This window comes from Macaca mulatta, chromosome 3 (assembly GCF_049350105.2).
Source record: "Macaca mulatta isolate MMU2019108-1 chromosome 3, T2T-MMU8v2.0, whole genome shotgun sequence".
Lineage (NCBI taxonomy): Eukaryota > Metazoa > Chordata > Mammalia > Primates > Cercopithecidae > Macaca > Macaca mulatta.
In genome coordinates this window covers 83,579,411-83,601,456 of record NC_133408.1, presented here as the reverse complement: position 1 = coordinate 83,601,456, position 22,046 = coordinate 83,579,411, and the positions used below count along the sequence as shown (strand labels likewise).

The 22,046-nt window shown below is 44.6% G+C and overlaps 1 protein-coding gene across 3 annotated transcripts; it reads right to left on the bottom strand.

Moving 5' to 3' along the window:
• Positions 1–864: 864 nt before the first annotated feature.
• H2AZ2 (H2A.Z variant histone 2) lies at positions 865–15,263 on the bottom strand. 3 transcript variants are annotated; one of them, XM_015133548.3, is made up of 5 exons: positions 15,145–15,263; positions 10,642–10,719; positions 8,245–8,358; positions 2,718–2,847; positions 1,431–1,761 (listed from the first exon to the last, which is right to left on the bottom strand). In XM_015133548.3, exons 1-5 carry the CDS (start codon positions 15,145–15,147, stop codon positions 1,700–1,702), a joined length of 387 nt encoding a protein of 128 aa, XP_014989034.1. In that variant the 5' UTR covers positions 15,148–15,263; the 3' UTR covers positions 1,431–1,699. The 3 variants fall into 3 exon arrangements, with proteins under 3 accessions (NP_001247938.1, XP_014989034.1, XP_077851133.1); NM_001261009.1 differs by lacking the exon at positions 8,245–8,358 and having other exon boundaries at positions 865–1,761; positions 15,145–15,216; XM_077995007.1 differs by lacking the exon at positions 10,642–10,719.
• Between the last annotated feature and the right edge of the window lie 6,783 nt (positions 15,264–22,046).

Sequence of the window (22,046 nt, the reverse complement as noted above, 5' to 3'; positions counted from 1 at the left end):
TACATAAATAAAAAAATTAGCCAGGTATGGTGGCATGTCCCTACGGTCCCAGCTATTTGCAGGGCTGAGGTAAGAGTACTGCTTGGGCTTGAGAGGTGGAGGCTGCAGTGAGCCAGGATGACGCTACTATACTCCAACCTGGGCAATAGAGCAAGACCCTGTCTCAAAACAAAAAAAGTTTCTTGGAAACTGATAAATAAAAATAATTTTTAAAAGATTGTACAAATTACTGTTATTGCATCACTAAGAGACTACTAAAAGTTGGGATTTTTTTTTTTTTTTTTGAGACAGAGTCTCACTCTGTCGCCCAGGCTAGAGTGCAGTGGTGTGATCTTGGCTCATTGCAACCTCTGCCTCCTGGGTTCAAGTGATTTTTGTGCCTCAGTGCCCTAAGTAGTTGGGACTACAGGCATGTACCACCATGCCTGGCTAATTTCTGTATTTTTAGTACAGACTTTTTTTTTTGAGACCTAGTATCACTCAGTCACCAGGCTGGAGTGCAGTAGTGCCGTCTCGGGTTACTGCAAGCTCCACCTCCCCGGTTCACGTCATTCTCCTGCCTCAGCCTCCCGAGTAGCTGGGACTATAGGCACGTGCCACCACACCCAGCTAATTTTCTTTTCTTTTTTTAGTAGAGACGGGGTTTCACTGTGTTAGCCAGGATGGTCTCAATCTCCTGATCTTGTGATCCGCCCGCCTTGGCCTCCCAAAGCGCTGGGATTACAGGCATGAGCCGCTGTGCCTGGTCGAGATGGCGTTTTACCATGTTGGTCAGGCTGGTCTCGAACTCCTGACCTCAAGTGATCCACCAGCCTCAGCCTCCCGAAGTGCTGGGATTACAGGCGTGAGCCACCATGCCTGGCCAAAAATTGGGATTTTAAACCAAAAGGAAAAACCTTTGATAAACTGAACATCAGGGTCTGAAGTCAGCCAGATCTAGGTTTGAATCATAGCTCTGTCATTTTCTATCTACTAGTTGAACGTTTTTTGGCATAGCATACAATTTCTGTGACCCTTAGACTCCACATCTATAATGTGGGGGGAATAAAATTTCTTAGTCAGTAGAGCACTCAGCAAAGGGCCTGGCAAATGGTAAGTGCTCAGTATAGAATTCAAATAATTCCATTAGCATTTCAGTCATAAATGCACACTTTTCCATAATCTAACACCTCTCAAATTGGGATGTCTCATAATTGATGGTGTATCATGATTTAATTGGCAGGTTTTTTTCCTAGTGGTTTGTAAAAAATGGTGCTACAGATCAATAGCATGTAAGAGTCAATATACCATGGTATCAATCATTGTAAAGCTATATTCCCAATTTCTGTTCCAAGGTTACTCTGAATAACCAATCTGAGATTTAAAATACTTAAAGTCTGAGTAAAATATTTCTAATACATCATGAACAGAACAGTTTTGAGACAAATTAATTTTGTAAAAAATGGTTTATCAATTCCATTTTTGTATAAAACACGCGGGAGAAACCTAGCCAATCAACACACAACTGTCACCACATGAAAAGGTACTTTTATCAAACTTCGAGTCTAAGAACGTACAAATGTTTCTTTTATCATGTCTACAGTAATTGTCTATGCTTTTCCATTTAACTGTTGTTAAAAATTCCACATATCCCCATTATTTCTTCTGTCCCAGTTACAGTACAACGACAGGGAGGAAGAGGGTTGGTTAAAGCATCCCTCTAAGCAGTTTTCTGCTGTCCCTTCTTTCCAATCAGAGATTTGTGGATGTGAGGGATCACACCTAGAATGAAATTAAAAAAAGTTATTAAAAACTTTTAAAGTTTTTGCCTCAAGTAAGAAGTTAATTATACAAAAAATGAAATTAAGTCCCTTTTCATATTCTGATACTGTTAAACTATCTAAACCAATGGCTACCCCCCACGGGTCTGTGAACCCTTTAAAACTGTATGTAAAATTGTGTGACTTTCTGTGCATTTTTCGAGAAGAGTAACCACAGTTTTTTTTTTTTTTTTTTTTGAAATAGTCTCGCTTTGTCGCCAACGCTGGGGTGCAGTGGTGTAATCTCAGCTCACTGCGACCTGGGTTCAAGTGATTCTTGTGCCTCCGCCTCCTGAGTAGCTGGGATTACAGGCATGCACCACTATGCCCAGCTAATTTTTGTATTTTTAGTAGAGACGGGGTTTCACCACATTGGCCGGGCTGGTCTTGAACTCCTGACCTCGGGTGATCCGCCTGCCTATCAGCCTCCCAAAGTGTTGAGATACGGGTGTGAGCCACCGCGCCCAGCTGTAACCATCGCTTTCATGATGTTCTCTGAGGGTTATCCAAATAAGATTAAGAACCACCAACTTACCTCTCACTTTCACTGATCCTAACCCACTTTTCAAGTGTATTTATTTCAACCCTTCCCAGTGTATGTTATGCGACTTCTCCAACTCATTTTTCAAACACAGTTAAAAAGGTATGGGAAATATGTTAAACATCAGGCTTTAAGTATCATATGAAATTTAGATAAAGAACTGGCTAAAATAAAAATAGCATTACATATGAGTATAAGGAGAAATATTTATTCAGATCATTATGAAAAGCAGCTTAGAATTGTAATAGATTTAATATTTATGAAATTAAAGTTTATATGCTTTCTAGTTAACCAATCAAATATACTGTATCATTGATCTGAACGATATATTAGTCAGAAAGACCAGTAAGAATCAAGGCTTAAGTAGTAATACATACCACCCCCAGCTATGGTAGCCTTGATAAGAGAATCCAACTCTTCATCACCACGGATTGCAAGCTGCAAGTGACGCGGAGTGATACGCTTTACTTTGAGATCCTTAGAAGCATTACCTGCCAGCTCCAGCACCTACAAAGCATCCATGATTAGCATATCAAATGAAGGACGTTGGATTCCAAATGAAGGATCACTTAGCATTTGTACATACAAAACGCACAAACATTACATAAACTGATAACACATTTTTCTTTTCTTTTTTTTGAGACATAATCTCACTCTGTTACCCAGGCTGGAGGGCCAGGGGCGCAATCTCGGCTCACTGCAAGCTCTGCCTCCCGGGTTCGCACCATTCTCCTGCCTCAGCCTCCTGAGTAGCTGGGACCACAGGTGTCCGCCACCACGCCCGGCTAATTTTTTGTATTTTTAGTAGAGGCGGGTTTCACCATGTTAGCCAGGATGGTCTTGATCTCCTGACCTCCTCGTGATCCACCCGCCTCAGCCTCCCAAAGTGCTGGGATTACAACTGTAAACTGCCACACCCAGCCAAAGTCACATATTTTAATATATACTTATAGTCCATTTTTGTACAACCCTTAATAGCTGAAATGCATTTCCTAATGCTTTTAGAAGTTTTCAAATGTATTTTTTAAATTTTTTAAAAATAAAAGAGATGGGACCTCACTATGTCGCCAGGGCCGGTGTCAAACCCTTGGCCTCAAGTGATCCTCCTACTTCAGCCTCTCAAAGTGCTGGGAATACAGGTGTGGGCCATCGCACTCAGCCTAAAATATAATTTAAAATAATTTCTTTTTTTTTTTTTTGAGACGGAGTCTGGCTCTGTCACCCAGGCTGGAGTGCAGTGGCGCGATCTCGGCTCACTGCAAGCTCCGCCTCCCGGGTTTACGCCATTCTCCTGCCTCAGCCTCCCGAGTAGCTGGGACTACAGGCGCCCGCCACCTCGCCCGGCTAGTTTTTTGTATTTTTTAGTAGAGACGGGGTTTCACCGTGTTAGCCAGGATGGTCTCGATCTCCTGACCTCGTGATCCACCCGTCTCGGCCTCCGATGAAGTCTTGCTGTGTTGCCCAGGCTGGAGTGCAATGGCGTGATCTCAGCTCACTGCAACCACTGCCTCCTGGGTTCAAATGATTCTCCTGCCCCAGCCTCCGAAGCAGCTGGGACTACAGGCGCATGCCACCATGCCCGGGTAATTGTATATTTTTAGTAGAGATGGGGTTTTGGCTGGGTGCAGTGGCTCATGCCTGTAATCTCAGCACTTTGGGAGGCTGAGATGGGCAGATCACGAGGTCAGGAGATCGAGACCATCCTGGCTAACACAGTGAAACCCCATCTCTACTAAAAATACAAAAAAAATTAGCCAGGCGTGGTGGCAGGTACCTGTAGTCCCAGCTATTCAGGAGGCTGAAGCAGGAGAATGGCGTGAACCCAGGAAGCAGAGCTTGCAGTAAGCCAAGATGGCGCCACTGCACTCCAGCCTGGACGACAGAGCAGACTCCTTCTCAAAAAAAAAAAAAAAAAACAAAACACCAGACACAGGATTTCACCATATTGGCTAGGCTGGTCTCAAACTCCTGACCTTGTGATCTGCCTGCCTCGGCCTCCCAAAGTTTTGGGATTACAGACCTGAGCCACTGTGCCAGGCCACCTCTTCGTTTTAAATAGAGCAGTGTTGGGTATACATGAGAATCAACTGAACTTTAAAAATACAAAAATCAGCCGGGTGTGGTGGCACACACCTGTAATCCCAGCTACTCGGGAGGCTGAGGCAGCAGAGTTGTTAAACCCGGGAGGTGGAGGTTGCAGGAGCTGAGATCGTGCCATTGAACTCCAGCCTGGGCGACAGAGCAAGAGTCCATTTAAAAAAAATAAATAAATAAGGTTGACTGCACCCACACATTCATTGTCTAATCTTGACCTAAATTGTTTTTGTTTGTTTGTTTTGAGACGGAGTCTTGCTTTGTCACCCAGGCTGAAGTGCAGTGGCCGGATCTCAGCTCACTGCAAGCTCCGCCTCCCAGGTTTACGCCATTCTCCTGCCTCAGCCTCCCGAGTAGCTGGGACTACAGGCGCCCACCACCTTGCCTGGCTAGTTTTTTGTATTTTTTAGTAGAGACGGGGTTTCACTGTGTTAGCCAGGATGGTCTCGATCTCCTGACCTCGTGATCTGCCCGTCTCGGCCTCCCAAAGTGCTAGGATTACAGGCTTGAGCCACCGCGCCCGGCCTTTTATTTTTATTTTTTTTGAGATGCAGTCTCGCTCTGTTGCCAGGCTGGAGTGCAGTGGCATGATCTCGGCTCACTGCAACCTCTGCCTTCTGGATTCAAGCGACTCTCCTGCCTCAGCCTCCTGAGTAGCTGGGATTATATATAGGTGCCCGCCACCATGCCCAGCTAATTTTTGTATTTTTAGTAGAGATGGGGTTTCACCATGTTGGCCAGAATGGTCTTGATCTCTTGACCTCATGATTCGCCCACCTCAGCCTCCCAAAGTGTTGGGATTACAGGCGTGGGCCACAGTGCCCAGCTATGAAATTTCTTAACGCTTTTAGAAAAGTTTAAAAATGTATTTTAATTAAAATTAAAATTGAAAAATTTAAAAAAATACAAGAGGCCAGGTGGCTTCTTTTTTTTTTTTTTTTTTTTTGAGACAGAGTCTCGCTCTGTCGCCCGGGCTGGAGTGCAGTGGCCGGATCTCAGCTCACTGCAAGCTCCGCCTCCCGGGTTCACGCCATTCTCCTGCCTCAGCCTCCCGAGTAGCTGGGACTACAGGCGCCCACCACCGCGCCCGGCTAATTTTTTGTATTTTTTAGTAGAGACGGGGTTTCACCGTGTTAACCAGGATGGTCTCGATCTCCTGACCTCGTGATCCGCCCGTCTCGGCCTCCCAAAGTGCTGGGATTACAGGCTTGAGCCACCGCGCCCGGCCGGGTGGCCTCTTTTAATAGAAGGTGGCTCATGTCTGTAATCCCAGCACTTTGGGAGGCTGAGGTGGGCAGATCCAGGAGTTTGAGATCAGCCTGGCTAACATGGCAAAACCTTGTCTCTACAAGAAAATAACAAAAATTAGCCGGGTGTGGTGATGTATACCGCTAGCCCTAGCTACTCCGGAGGCTGAGGTGGGAGAATTGCTGGAACCCAGAAGGCAGAGGTTGCAATGCGCAGAGATCATGCCACTGCATTGCAGCCTGGGAGACAGAGAGAGACCCTGTCTCAAAACAAACAAGAAAACCCCAAAAAACAAAACACCTCTTAATCATGACACAGCTAAGTTGAAACTATCCATAATATCCATAATTCAATGTTAAATTCCCAGTGGGACACAGATGACTTGGTGAGATTAATGAAAAAATAACAGCAATGATAACTGACATACAGATTAAAAGCTAAATTCCTCAGCCTAGCTCCCAATCACATCTTCCCCAAGTAAGACCCTTCTGTTTCTACCAGAATGTTACTCAAATTACTTCCCCAGCCTGGAATGTAGGTGAAGTTTCACGACTTCCCAATGGATTTTTTTTTTAGGAGGAATGCGGATGGGGAAAGTGGTGGTCTACGACCCAAGAATTAAGAACTCTTGCCCAATTAACTTGTCTTTCTGAAATTTCAAACTAAGTAAGATACAGCAATTTTGTATGTATAATCCTGCAGAGAACCAGAAGAACAGATTGAGTCTTTTACTTCTAATATCATATTTGTGATTTTTATGTATCATCACACTGGCAAAACTTTACATCATCGCAAATCTTCATAAACTAAAACATTATGCTGTAACTTCACAAATACTTCTACTGATTATATACATACTTCAAAGTTCACTGGGGTATGGTGGCTTATGTCTGTAATCCTAGCACCTTGGGAGGACCACTTGAGGCTAGGAGTTGGAAACCAGTCTGGGCAACATAGGGAGCCCCCAACTCCACAAAAAATAAAAATAAAAAATTAGCAACTGGAGTGGTGGCTCACACCTGTAATCTCAGCACTTTGAGAGGCTGAGGTGGGTGGATCACCTGAGGTCAGGAATTCAAGACTTACCTGGCCAACATGGTGAAACCCCGTCTCCACTAACAATACAAAGATTAGCCAGGTGTGGTGGCGGGTGCCTGTAATCCCAGTTACTGGTGAAGCTGAGGCAGGAGAATTGCTTGAACCCAAGAGGTGGAGGTTGCAGTGAGTCAAGATTGCGCCACTGCGCTCCACCTGGGATACAGAGCAAGACTCTATCTCAAAAAAAAAAAAATTAGCCAGGTGTGGTGGCACAAACCTGAAGTCACAGTTACCAGGGAGGCTGAGGCAGGAGGATCCCTTGAACCCAGGAGGTTTGAGGTTGGAATGAGCTATGATCATGCCACCGTACTCCAGCCTAGGTGACAGAATGAGACCCAGTCTCAATATAAATATATATTTATGGCCGGGCGCGGTGGCTCAAGCCTGTAATCCCAGCACTTTGGGAGGCCGAGACGGGCAGATCACGAGGTCAGGAGATCGAGACCATCCTGGCTAACACAGTGAAACCCCGTCTCTACTAAAAATACAAAAACTTAGCCGGGCGAGGTGGCGGGCGCCTGTAGTCCCAGCTACTCGGGAGGCTGAGGCGGGAGAATGGCGTGAACCCGGGAGGCGGAGCTTGCAGTGAGCCGAGATCACGCCACTGCACTCCAGCCTGGGAGACACAGCGAGACTCCGTCTCAAAAAAAAAAAAAAAAATAAATAAATAAATATAGCCAGGATGGTCTCGATCTCCTGACCTCGTGATCCACCCGCCTCGGCCTCCCAAAGTGCTGGGATTACAGGCTTGAGCCATATATATTTATTTATATAAATGAAAATAAAAGATAAGAGATTGCTGGCCTTTGCTTAACTTTAAAAAATTTTTTTACTTTGAGATAGGGTCTTGCTCTGTCACACAGCCTAGTCTGGAACTCCAGGACTCAAGTGTACAATCTACCCACTTCAGCCTCCCAAAGTGCTGGCATTACAGGCGTGAATCACCGTGCCCAGTCCCTTGCTTAGCTTTAAAAACAAGTACACCAAGGTTCTTTCACATTAGTATTGGGTAATAGCTGACAAGATGCATCTCAAACCGCGCTGTTAAAGAAACCAATGAGGCCGGACGTGGTGGCTCAAGCCTGTAATTCCAGCACTTTGGGAGGCCGAGGCAGGTGGATCACCTGGTCAGGAGTTTGAGACCAGTGTGGCCAATATGGTGAAACCCTGTCTCAACTAAGAATACAAAAATTAGCTGGGCACGGTGGTGCACACCTGTAGTCCTAGCTACTTGGGAGGCTGAGGTGGGAGAATTGCTTGAATCCGGGAGGCAGAGGTTGCAGTGAGCGGAGACTGGCCATTGCACTCCAGCCTGGGAAACAAGAGTGAAACTCTATCTCCAAAAAAACAAAAAAGCCCCAATGAGCATAATATGTCTTTTTTCAAATATATTCCATGGGTTTATGTCACTTAGACTAGTGCACCTTCTGGACTGCCATATACAACAGACATTCCTGTACAAACCTCTGCAGTGAGGTACTCCAGAATCGCAGCACTGTACACGGCAGCAGTGGCACCCACCCTTCCATGGCTTGTGGTGCGAGTCTTCAAGTGTCTGTGAATGCGGCCCACAGGAAACTAAAAGAGAGATGTCTTAGTGGGAAGCACTGCAGAGTCTTAACATTGCACTGACTGTAATCAAAGGCTGAAAAAATGTGAGTAAGCATGAAATAATAAAAAAGTTGATCACACATATCAGAAGTCAAATCTATTAGGCAATTAACAGTTCCCAGGGCCTGTGTCTATGTTCTGGTAATCAAAATCAAAATCTTTAACCTCTGCTTAATATGGAGAATATCACTCTAAAATGAAGAAAAACCATGCAGGGCTGTCATCAACTATACATTCAACATGACCCATTGATCAAATTCCTGTCTAGTTAATTTCTTCAGATAAAAGGCACATGCAACTTTGAACCTCCAATACCTTCCTCAGATCTTATTAAATGTTCTTTCTTCAGTTTCAAGAGGTGATCTGATAGTTAAGAAAAATCAGTACTATTATCTCATTGTGATTCTACTTTCCGAAAAAGAGGGTACTTTTCTCATTTCAGAGTATCCTAATCCCACTTGTCTGTGCCCTTTATTATTTTTTTTATTGAGACAGAGTCTCACTCTGTCGCTGAGGCTGGAGTGCAGTAGTGCCATCTTGGCTCACTGCAACCTCCGCCTCCCGGGTTTCAAGCGATTCTCCTGCCTCAGCCTCCAGAGTAGGTGGGATTATAGGCACGCCAGGACGCCTGGCTGTTTTGTATTTTTAGTAGAGACGGGGTTTTGTGTAATCTGCCCACCTTGGCCTCCCAAAGTGCTGGGATTACAGGCATGAGCCACTGCGCCCAGCCTGTCTGTGCCCTTTCTTACAGGCCTACCTCATGCCTTCACTGTTGCATTATTTCAACAGCTACAATTACTTCCTTTCTGCTGGTTTCTTTCCTTCTACAGACTTTACTGAAAACTTCACAATCTATGAAAACTGCTTCCAGTTACGGTCTAGAAAGTCTCTTTCCAAAGACTGAATTTAAAAAACAAATCCTGAAACCCTTACTTTCTTGTCACCCATTTTTTCCTAACCCTAACTTGGTTTCTGTTAAACAGTACTTTTGAAGGCCAGCAGTGACATTTTACTTCCTTAATAAACACAAGCAATCTTTTTTTTTTTTTGCATTTATACTTCGTCTCTAAGTGACCAAAAGCTTCTTAAGAGCAAGATTTATGTCTTCTTTTCCTTTGTATCCTTAGTAACCAGTATGTTGTCTGGCATACAGTAGGCCCTCAAAAACATTTCTTCTTAGACTTCAGAATTCTCATACCAACCCTGACTACTCCTCAGCCTTTTCTTAAAGTTTTTGAGGGGTCCTCAAATATCCTTGTGCTCCTTTCTCATTCTCTTAGGTTAGGAAACTCATCCATAACATAAACTATCAATTTTACATAAATGATCTCAAATTCCTAATTCTATCACCTCTCTTAGAAAGCTGAACTCATGTTTCCAACTTCTGGACATTTTCACGTGGATGTTTTAGTGAACTTCAAAATGATCCCATTTAAATTTACTCATAACTTGACCCTATTACAAACTCCTCTGTTCCTTAGGTTCTAAGCCTTAGAGAAACTTCTGACTTCCTCTTAACCTTATACTGCTTCACCTATTTTCTGCACACACATGATTTCTACTGCTTCCCATTCAAGTATGTTACTTTATTCCTAAATCACTGCAATAATCTCCATTGGCCTTCCATTTTCTACTTCAAATTAAGTATGCCTTAAAATAAGTTCTAATTAGGAATATACATGGAAACCTAAAATACAGAATGTGCACATCAATATAAATTCCCATCCCCCTTCTTTCGGTATCATCTGGATCATGCTGTCCTCTTGCTTAAACTCTCAATGGCTTACCACTGCCAAGAGGATAACAGTTTACAGTTTGGCCTTCCAAGTTTCCTGATTAAAAGTATTTCTCGGCCAGGCACAGTGGCTCACGCCTGTAATCCCAGCACTCTGGGAGGCTGAGGCGGGCGGATCACGAGGTCAAGAGATTGAGACCATCCTGGCCAACATGGTGAAACCCCGTCTCTACTAAAAATACAAAAACTAGCTGGGCATGGTGGTGCGCACCTGTAGTCCCAGCCATGCAGGAGGCTGAGGCAGGAGAATCGCTTGAATCCAGGAGGCAGAGGTTGCAGTGAGCCGAGATCGCACCACTGCACTACAACCTGGTGATAGAGCGAGACTCTGTCTCAAAAAAAAAAAAAAAAAAAGTTTGTAGTAATACAAGTAGACTTCTGTAATCGATGAAACATAGGTCATAAATTACAACAGTAAAGAAAATAGTAATGTAACGACAGCATGGATTCATTACCTGTAGCCCAGCTCTCTGTGAGCGAGATACTGCCTTAGCCTTGGCCTTCCCACTGTCCTTTCCAGCTTTGCCTCCAGCCTAAATGCAAAAAAAATTTTTTGAATGAAAAGAGTTGAAAACACTACTTCAAAAATATTCTGGAAACAGAATTTCTTCTACTTTTACTTTAGGTAGTTAAAAATATGTAGGTGATCCTCTTCCTCATATACATGGGATTCTATCACCTTTTATAATTTCTATCAAAGAAGTCAAACCTTAAACGCTTATTGAAAATATGAGATTTTTCTTTTTTCTTTTTTTTTTGAGATGGAGTCTAGCTCTGTTGTCCAGGTTGGAGTGCAGTGGGGCAATCTTGGCTCACTGCAAACTCCGCCTCCCAGGCTCAAGTGATTCTCCTGCCTCAGGCTCCTGAGTAGCTGAGATTACAGGTGTGCACCACCACACACAGCTAATTTTTGCATTTTTAGTACAGATGAGGTTTCACCATGTTGGCCAGGCTGGTCTTGAACTCCTGACCTCAAGTGATCCACCCGCTTTGGCCTCCCAAAGTGCTGGGATTACAGGCATGAGCCACAGTGCCAGGCTGAAAAATATGAGATTTCTAAAAGCTAACATATTTATCAATTTCCAGATTGAAGAATGTTGCAAGTCAATATAACTTTTATGCATACATGAAATATTTCACAATTTTTATCAATGTCAATGTAACATATATTACTTCCACAGAAATATTTAGAACTCTCAGAAAAATAAAGCATATTCCAAGAAAAAAAAACCCTCAAAAAATTAAACACAGAATTGTCATATAGTCTAACAATTCCACTTCTAGGTACACACCCAAAAATTGAAAGCAAGGATTCAAACAAATACTTGTACACCCATGTTCACAGAAGCTTTATTCAGAATAGCCAAAAGGTGGAAACAATCTTGAGTGTCCAATGATGGATGAACAAAATCATATATATATAATGGGATAGTATTCAGCTTTAAAAAGGAAATTCTGACACAAGCTACAACATAAATGGGCCTTGAGGACATTATGCTAAGGAAAATAAGACAGTTACAAAAAAGACAAATACCATATGATTCTACTTATGAGGTTCCTAAAATAGTAAAGTTCATAGTCAGCAGATTTGTGGTTGCCAGGGGGGTAGCTGCTTCCTGGGTTCAAGTGATTCTCCTGCCTCAGCCTCCTAAGTAGCTGGTAGTACAGGTGTGCACCACCACACCCTGCTAATTTTTGTATTTTTAGTACCAACAAGGCTTCCGTACGTTGGCCAGGCTGGTCTTGAACTCCTGACCTCAAGCGATCTGTCTGCCTTGCCCTTCCAAAGTACTAGGATTACAGGCGTAAGCCACTGCGCCTGGCCGAGTTACTGTTGAATGGGTAGAGTTTCTACTTGGGAAGATGAAAAAGTTTGAGACAGATGGCAGTGATGGTTGCACACTATAAATGTACTTAATGCCACTGAACTGTACGCTTAAAAAAAACCCTATTTCTGCATGAAAAAGGTAAAGTATGTGCACATGTAATGAGCTATTAAGTAAATATGGGGTATGTGTGTACACACATATTTCTAGAAGGTGACACAATAAATTAGAAATGCTATTTGCCTCTAAGGAGGAAATACTAAGGGTCTGACTTAAGAAAACTAATTTTCTCTCATATATTTTGTTTTTACCATTTAAATAGATTATTTCTTTACTGTTAAATCAGTTTACAGGATTGGCTGTTTGAGGGGCTATACTTTCAAAACAGATAGTAAGCTTTGAAATGGCATATCCCCTTTGTAGCTAACCCTTTCCTTAAAGATTTTTTAAAGCTAAAAATTACCCCTGTATACTTCCTCTAATCACGTCTAAGTGAATTAAGCGCGTCACCCAAGATAATATGGAAGAAAAACAGTAAAACCTTGGCAGGTATTAGAAACAGGAAAAATAAAAATCTAAGAACTAATTAATACTCACTCTCTTACATTAGGTAATTCAGCAAGAGACTGATTTAAGTTTATCAGTAAGAACTGAGATGCTCTTGATTTCTACCAGAATGCCTCATATATTTCAATAATTTTGACTATGTTGTTATATAAGAAAAATATAATTTTTGGATTTTTGAGGTCGGCTCCCCTAACAAGACAGGTCTTACTTCTCAAATAAAAAACCCTTTTTATCTCTATTTGCCTAATATATAACACTTAAAAACCTCTCAACTGGCATCTAAAATTATAATCACTGTCTTCCTATGACTGGATTGGAAAAAATAAGAACTAGTCACTAATGAAAAGCCAACAACTACAAAACTCCCCAGGCTCCCCAGGTCATATAATAACTACTCTGCTTAAGCAATTTTATCCTCACTGTTTCAGATACGTCATATTTGCTGTTCTATTTGCTTTTTAAAGAAGTAGACATATAGTCAGATTTTAAAAGCCTCAATACATTAAATGACTAGTTCCAATATTTAGAGACTCTCGATACAATTCTCATACTTAACAAAAGAAAACTTTCATGGTATCAAACTTTTCTGAATATAAAATTATATAATAAATGGATAATTACTTTCTTTCCGATATCCCCTCAAACTGTATATATAGCCTCCCTACTTTGAACATTCATTTTAATTGGTGCTTGAGAAACCAAATATAATTTTTTAATTCCAAGAATTGACTTCATATTAACCTGAGTTAAGGTTGCTGGTTTTTAAAAATTACACACACACACACACACACACACACACACACACACACAAGAGGAAGAGGGAGTTCATTTCACTTGGATAAACTTGCAAACTGGATACTAAGACACTTTCATGTCAGTTTTAACAGACATCTGCTTACTTCCTTTCAGGTTTAAAATCTATCAAGAACGACAACTCAATGTCTCCTGCATTTTAGCTTATGTTAATACTTATGTATTTTTAGCTACTGGTAAGTGGATGTAAAACATATAGCGTATCACTAGAGACTGAAAAATATCTAAGAAACTAGAATCGGCCGGGCGCGGTGGTTCACACTTGTAATCCCAGCACTTTGTGAGGCCGAGGCAGGCGGATCACGAGGTCAAGAAATCGAGACCATCCTGGCCAACATGGTGAAACCCAATCTCTACTAAAAATACAAAAAATTAGCTGGGCGTGGTGGCGCACACCTGTAGTCCCAGCTACTCGGGAGGCTGAGGCAGGAGAATCGCTTGAACCCAGGAGATGGAGGTTGCAGTGAGCCAAGATCGCGCCATTGCACTCCAGCCTGGCGACAGACTGAGACTCCGTCTCAAAACAAACAAACAAAAAACTACAATCATGAAAATCATCTGTTTGAGCAAATCCGTTAACAGATTAGATGTAGGCTGTACCTCAGTTTGTTAAAGTATAGTACTTTACAATAACAATAAACTATACGTTAGACGTTGGAAGCAATTGTCCCTAAAGTCTATTCCAGCTATAAGATTTGGGTATTTTACAATAACCAAACATTTTGTCCTCTCGACTGGCCAATCTGTTTATAGTTAGGTGTTAAGTCTATTAAATACCGTATCTGACACATCAAGCACAAATCATCTAATATTATCTGCAGTATAAGAAATGACAGCCTGGTGTTAACTTTTAAGCAGGTAGCTCCCGTTGAAGTAACCTTTCAACAGAATGCTTAAAGCACGAATACCGGCAAAAATAAGATTCCATAATAACAGTCTTACTACTTTTACACAATCTTTGATGCAACTCAGAGCGTATCCTTTAGCACTTTCTCCTTTCCCTCAACTTTAAAATGGGGCTGAAGTTCTATTCACTTTCATTTTTTAAAGCCACACTTTTCTAATCTAGATCTGAATTTCAGAATGAAAAGATGAATGCTTTAAGACTGAAAATTCATAGCAAGGGCAAAGGAAAGTACCGTTTTATAATGAAAACCGCAAACTGCATGGGGGTCAGAAGATAATGGGCGTTCATTTCAAACCTGTGCAATCACCTAGAACAAATCGTGTGGTTCTGGTCTATAAAACCATTCTTTGTAGCTCAAAAGACCACAAATACAAGCACCCTTTCGCAGAAACCCTTAAATTGACTGCCAGAGAGATTACGTAACCAAACATCGCCAAAGACTTATCTAACTTGTATAGCGGCAGCCGGTTTGACCTCATTCATACAGAGGAGCGATCACATTAAGATCCGGCACTTGTTTCTACCTTTCCAAGCCGGATTCTGGCGTCCTCCTCCTTCTAAGACGGGCGGTGCAGCGTCACCAGCGTCGGGACAGACCTGTCCGGATCGGAACAGACTTCGCGCTCTACCCAGCCAGGCCCAGCTCTCACCCGGGGACCCGTGTCGGGCTCCGCAGCCGGGATATGGCGCCCCCCGGCGGGTGGCGAAGGGCTCGGCCGGACGAAGCCCCGACACCCGCAAACTCCCGACTCCACAGGTAGCGGCGCCGACGCCGGGGCCTCCGCGCTCTGCTCCCCCGGCCCTGTCCTAGGCCCCGTGCCCCCGACCCACCCGGCCGCTCTTACCATGTTCTCGGCGCCGACTCTGCCTCCGCTCGGCCGCGCGCCCTCCCGCTGACGACCCGCGCCGCCGCCGCCGCTCTCGCAGCACCGACCGCCGCCGCCGGAGCCGGACAATACCCCGTGCCCGCCTCGCGCTGCTGCGGCCAATGCCCGCTTGTCTTATTGGTTCGAACCCCAGCGGCTGTTCAATCGCGCGCCTCCTTCTAGCCAGACCCCGCCCCCCCGGCACCGCCTACCTAACGGCTGTTTGTTTTTGCACACGGCACGCGGAGGCGGGGCTTCCAGCCCAATAGTGACGCCCTCTCCGCCTTTCACCAGGCACCCAAACCTGACGAACAGAAAAGCAAACCAATGAGATTGGACGCCTAGCAGACGAAAGCCAATGAAAATATCGCCCGCGAGCAAGGGAGGCGGGCCACTGAGAAGGACAGCAAAATTAGCTAATAAGGTGAAGCGATTGCAGGCGCTGTGGCTTTCCCGCCCATTCGCGGCGTTGGTTTTCCCGCTTCTGACACTTGTTTGGGGAGGTGAAGACTTTTGGACGTGCTTCTGCTGGTGGGTTTTCACAAAGACTGTGAGGATTTATTCGTCTTAGGACGTGTGGATCAGGAGGGCGCTGGATTTCAAGGTTAGGCAGCCCTCATGCTCAGCCGTTATTCTGGGGGACTGACTCCCCTGACGTCCTCTCAGCGCGGACCCTGGCAATCCGCGGCAGACTGAGGCGGGAGAATCGCTTGAACCCGGGAGGCGGAGGTTGCAGTGAGCCGAGATCGCGCCACTGCACTCCAGCTGGGCGACACATCGTCTCAAAAAAAAAAAAAAAAAAAAAACTATCAATTGGCTACCTGTTGTTATTTGTATGATAAATTCTTTTTCCTTTTTTAGAGACGGAGTCCTGGGGCTACAGGCGCGCGCCCCAATGCCCAGGTAATTTTTGTATGTTTAATAGAGACGGGGTTTCCCTGTGTTGGTCAGGCTGGTCTCGAACTCCTGACCTCAGGTGATCTGCCCGCCTCTGCCTCCCAAAGTGCTGGCATTACAGGAGTGAGCCACCGCGTCCGGGGTCTATTACAAATTCTAAGAATACGAAGATAATGGGGCCGGCTTGGTGGCGCGGACCTGTAGCCTCAGCTACTGTCAAGACTGAGACAGGAGGATCTCTTGAGCCCAGGAGGTCGAGGCTGCAGTGAGTCATGATCGCACCACTGCACTCCAGCTTGGGAGACAGAGTATACCCTGTCTTAAAAAAAAAAAAAAAAAAAAGGTAATGGATGAGGCCGATAGTCAGGAATGAAATGACTTTAGACAATTGGGTGTGCATGGGATTGTGTATGTGGGGGCAGGGGGTGGGCATAACCGAAGTCCCATACTGATGTCCCTCTAGGCCTTATACATTTTGCAGACCTCACAGAGCTCAGACTGTCGTGAGCCGTTTTTCTTCTCAGCCTCTTCAGTGTGCTTATTTTGCTTACATCATTAGGTTAAAATTTGGAGGGTAACTCCCAGCTAGAAAGGAAGAAAAACTCTAAAGTGGAATCGCCTTCCCCCGGAAGCTGTTGTAAAAATTAAAAAATGTGAGTGCACAGGCTCTTCAGCGATCGTTTTTCTTCCGCGGTGTTTCCACTATTTATTTATGTATTTATTTACTTTTTGAGATGAAGTCTTGCTCTGTTGCTCAGGCTGGATGGAGTGCAGGGGTGTGATTTCAGCTCACTGCGACCTTCGCCTCCTGAGTTCAAGTGATTCTCCTGCCTCAGCCTCCTAAGTAGCTGAGACTACAGGCTCCCGCCACTATTCCCCGCTAATTTTTGTATTTTTAGTAGAAATGGTGTTTCACCATGTTGGCCAGGCTGGTCTTGAACTCCTGACCGCAAGTGATCCTCTCGCCTCAGCCTCCTAAAGTACTGGGATTACAGGCGTGAGCCTGTTTCCACAATTTATTTATTTATTTATTTATTTATTTATTTATTTATTTTTTGAGACGGAGTCTCGCTCTGTCGCCCAGGCTGGAGTGCAGTGGCCGGATCTCAGCTCACTGCAAGCTCCGCCTCCCAGGTTTACGCCATTCTCCTGCCTCAGCCTCCCGAGTAGCTGGGACTACAGGCGCCCGCCACCTCGCCCGGCTAGTTTTTTGTATTTTTTAGTAGAGACGGGGTTTCACCGTGTTAGCCAGGATGGTCTGGATCTCCTGACCTCGTGATCCGCCCGACTCGGCCTCCCAAAGTGCTGGGATTACAGGCTTGAGCCTCCGCGCCCGGCCTGTTTCCACAATTTAAAAAGGCCCATCAGCCTATCATCATCATCTCTATTACAGTCTGGGCAATATGAGCTTTCTGGGAGAACCAGCTTCATTTCTTAACTGAAGAAATGGACTTAGGTGAACTTAGTCATTTGCTTGAGACCGCATAGCCTGCAGATAACCAAGATACCAGCTCACATTTGTTCCAACTCATTCCAGCTTTAAATTCTTTAATTCTTTTCACAGTATGATGCATTGACTGTGCTAGAATGTGTTCTTGGTGTTGGTGAGTTAATAGTGAAACAAGTTTCTGCCTTAGTGGAGATTCTGTTCTCATAGGATTTTCCCAGGCTGGCACTTTAGAAATTTGTATCCAGGCCGGTGATAGCTGTTCCAAAGTTTGAATCAGGAGAAGCAACTTTGGGGAAGTGAGTCTTTAAAAAAGGTAACTTAAATTCGAGAAGAAGAAGAGGGTGAGCTTCTAAGTAAGAATTTGGAAAAATAAGGATGAAGGTGCAGACAACTGTGAGGAAGGGTGTCCAGTGAAATAGGAAGGAATGGAGCAATGTGCCCAGATTAATAGAAGCCTCAAAACTATGTAGAAGAGTGGAGTTACTTCAGTAGCAATAGCCATTGTTAATTCTTGTTCCTCTGTGTTTCTGGCCTCAGTGGATGGCATTACCAATCTACTAAGGCATAAGCCTGCAAGTTATTCCTTTAACAGATCACTCAGTGCCTACTGTTTGCAGGCACTGTGCTAGGTACTGAAGATTTGGTGATTAGCAAAATAGACATTGTCCTTGCCCTCATGGTCCTCTGCAGTGGGAGTCAGATGTTAAAGAAAGAAACAAATACCATATGTGAATTATAAGTTCAAGTGTGCTGAAGGAAAAGAACAGGGTGCTTTAAGAGAGAAACAGGGAATGTAGTTTAGTCGGCGTGGGTGGTGTTCCACAAAGAAAGAACATGCAGGCTGGGCGCAGTGGCTCACGCCTGTAATCCCAGCAATTTGGGAGGCCAAGGTGGGTGGATCATCTGAGGTCAGGAATTCGAGACCAACCTGGCCAACGTGGCAAAACCCTGTCTCTACTAAAAATGCAAAAATTAGCCAGGCATGGTGGCGCATGCCTGTAATTTCCAGCTACTCGGGAGGCTGACCCAGGAAAATAACCTGAGCCCAGGAAGCGGAGGCTGCAGTGGGCTAAGATCACGCCATTGCGCTTCAGCCTGGGCAACAGAGCAAGACTCCATTCCATCTTAAAAAAAAAAAACAAAAAACTTGCCCTTGTGAAGGGATTGAAAGAAGTGTTCAATAATGTATAAGAAAGCACCTAGCACTGTACCTAGCACATAATAGCCAATAAATGTTAACTTCCTTTCCTAACAGGAAAATCATTTTCTCGCCACTCTCTACCCCTCAACCTTCATGTCATTGATTCAGATTTTTTTTTTTTGAGATGGAGTCTCGCTGTTTCGCCCAGGCTGGAGTACAGTGGTGCGATCTCAGCTCACTGCAAGCTCTGCCTCCTGGGTTCACACCATTCTCCTGCCTCAGCCTCCCGAGTAGCTGGGACTACAGGCGCCCACCACCACGCCCCGCTAATTTTTTTTTTTTTTTGTATTTTTAGTAGAGACGTGGTTTCACCGTGTTAGCCAGGATGGTCTCAATCTCCTGACCTCGTGATCTGCCCGCCTCGGCCTCCCAAAGTGCTGAGATTACAGGCATGAGCCACTGTGCCCAGCTGATTCAGATTTTGATGAAAGTGGAGTTAGGTTGGAAAAAACTGGTTCTCATTGTAGACAATAGTAATCCTTTTACTGATTTATATATCATCACTGTAAATTATATGTCATCACTGTAAACACGGATGCCAGAAAAAAGTCTGCCTACTAACAGTTTTATAAACCAAGTGTGTTAGTAAAATCTAGTTTCTAGTGAACTAGGGTTACAAAAAAGGCAAAGATGAGTCAAAGAAGAACACCAGTCTAACCAGAAAATTTTATATAATAGCATCTATAAATGATAAACTACAAACATGGACAAATTATTCAACTTTGGGCTGGGAATGGTGGCTCATGCCTGTAATTCTAAAGCTTTGGGAGGCCAAGGCATGAGCCACCAGGGCAGGAGTTTGAGACCAGCCTGGGCAACATGACAAGACTCCACTTCTACAAAAATTAAAAGAAAAAATTAGCTGAGCCGGGCGCGATGGCTCACACCTGTAATCCCAGCACTTTGGGAGGCCAAGACGGGCGGATTACGAGGTCAGGAGATTGAGACCATCCTGGCTAACACGGTAAAACCCCATCTCTACTAAAAATACAAAAAATTTTTTTTGCCACCGCACTCCAGCCTGGGCAACTGAGCAAGACTCCGTCTCAAAAAAGAAAAAAGAAAAAAATTAGCTGAGTGTGTAGTACATACCTGTGATCTCAGCTACTTGAGAGGCTGAGATGGGCAGAGAACTTGAGCCCACGAGTTCAAGGCTGCAGTGAGCTATGTATGATCCTGTCACTGCTCACCAGCCAGGCAACAGAACCAGACAGTATCTCTTAAAAAAAAAATTATTTGGCCGGGCGTGGTGGCTCAAGCCTGTAATCCCAGCACTTTGGGAGGCTGAGACGGGCGGATCACAAGGTCAGGAGATCGAGACCATCCTGGCTAACACGGTGAAACCCCGTCTCTACTAAAAAATACAAAAACGGCCGGGCGCGGTGGCTCAAGCCTGTAATCCCAGCACTTTGGGAGGCCAAGACAGGCGGATCACGAGGTCAGGAGATCGAGACCATCCTGGCTAACACGGTGAAACCCTGTCTCTACTAAAAAATACAAAAACCTAGCCGGGCGAGGTGGCGGGCGTCTGTAGTCGCAGCTACTCGGGAGGCTGAGGCAGGAGAATGGCGTGAACCCGGGAGGCGGAGCTTGCAGTGAGCTGAGATCCGGCCACTGCACTCCAGTCTCGGCGACAAAGCGAGACTGTCTCAACAACAACAACAACAACAACAAAAAATACAAAAAACTAGCCGGGCGAGGTGGCGGGCACCTGTAGTCCCAGCTACAGGAGAATGGCCTAAACCTGGAGGCAGAGCTTGCAGTGAGCCTCTGCACTCTAGCCTGGGCAACAGAGCAAGACTCCGTCTCCAAAAAAAAAAAAAATTATTCAATGTTGCTGGATTTAACCCAGTAATATATAGTATAATTGTTCTCAAAGTGTGATCCTTAGACCACCAGCATCAGCATCACTTGGAAATTGTTAGAAATGAATTCTTACCCCCACCCCAGACCTGCTGAATCTGATACTGAGGGTGGGACCTATAAGCACTCCAGGGGATTCTGGTGCATACTGAAATTTAAGAACCCCTGGTATAGTATATGCTGCAGTACACAGTCCAGAGGCCACGTATTCCTTATAAAACTGAAGCACTTGGCCAGGTGCGGTAGCTCATCCCTGTAATCCCAGCACTTTGGGAGGCTGAGGTGGGCAGATCAGCTGAGGTCAGGAGTTCCAGACCAGCTTGGTCAACATGGTGAAACCCCATCTCTACTAAAACAAAAAGCTGGCTGTGGTGGCGCATGCTTGTAGTCCCAGCTACTCTGGGAGGCTGAAGCAAGAGAATCATTTGAACCTGGGAGGTGGAGATTGCAGTGAGCCAAGATGGTGCCACTGCACTCCAGCCTGGGCAACAGAGCAAGACTCTGTCTCAAAAAAAAAAAAAAAAAAACTGGAGCACTCATTTAGCCCCTGGATGTCTACCCAGCAATTGGACTTGGCCAAAGGAAGCTATATTGCCCAAGTTTACACTCCTTTTCAGGGGGCCTACCTCCAGTGACCGGTGGATGGAGGATATAGTGCCTAGCTCTTTTGCCTTATTTTGAGACAATTCTTTTTTTTTTTTTTTTTTTTTTTTGAGACGGAGTCTCGCTCTGTCGCCCAGGCTGGAGTGCAGTGGCCGGATCTCAGCTCACTGCAAGCTCCGCCTCCCGGGTTTTACGCCATTCTCCTGCCTCAGCCTCCGGAGTAGCTGGGACTACAGGCGCCCGCCACCTCGCCCGGCTAGTTTTTTGTATTTTTTTAGTAGAGACGGGGTTTCACTGTGTTAGCCAGGATGGTCTCGATCTCCTGACCTCGTGATCCGCCCGTCTTGGCCTCCCAAAGTGCTGGGATTACAGGCTTGAGCCACCGCGCCCAGCCTAATTTGAGACAATTCTGAAGGGCCATTGCAGTTCCAGAGTTTCTTGTGTGATTAGTATTGACTTGATCTAACTGCATTGAAGTTCAACTTCTGCTTAATCCTGCTTTCTCCATTTTCTCATAGTTATGTCCCCAAGAGCATTCCATACTATTGCCTCTTGAAAGCAAATCCCATTCGTTTCCTGGGAAACCTGAACTAAGACAATGACTTTTCTCTGCAAAAATGTAGTCAATTTTTAAGTGGGCAAGATATTCACACGTACAAAATTCCAAAAGGTACAAAGGGTATACAGTGAAAAGGCTCCTCTGGGTGCAGTGACTCGTCCCTGTAATGTCAGCATTTTGGGAGGTTAAGGCAGGAAGATCGCTTAAGTCCAGGAGTTGAAGACCAGTGTGGGTGACATAGTGAGACCCACATCTCTATGAAAAATAAAAAAAATAAGCCAGGCATGGTGGCGTGCACATGTAGTCCC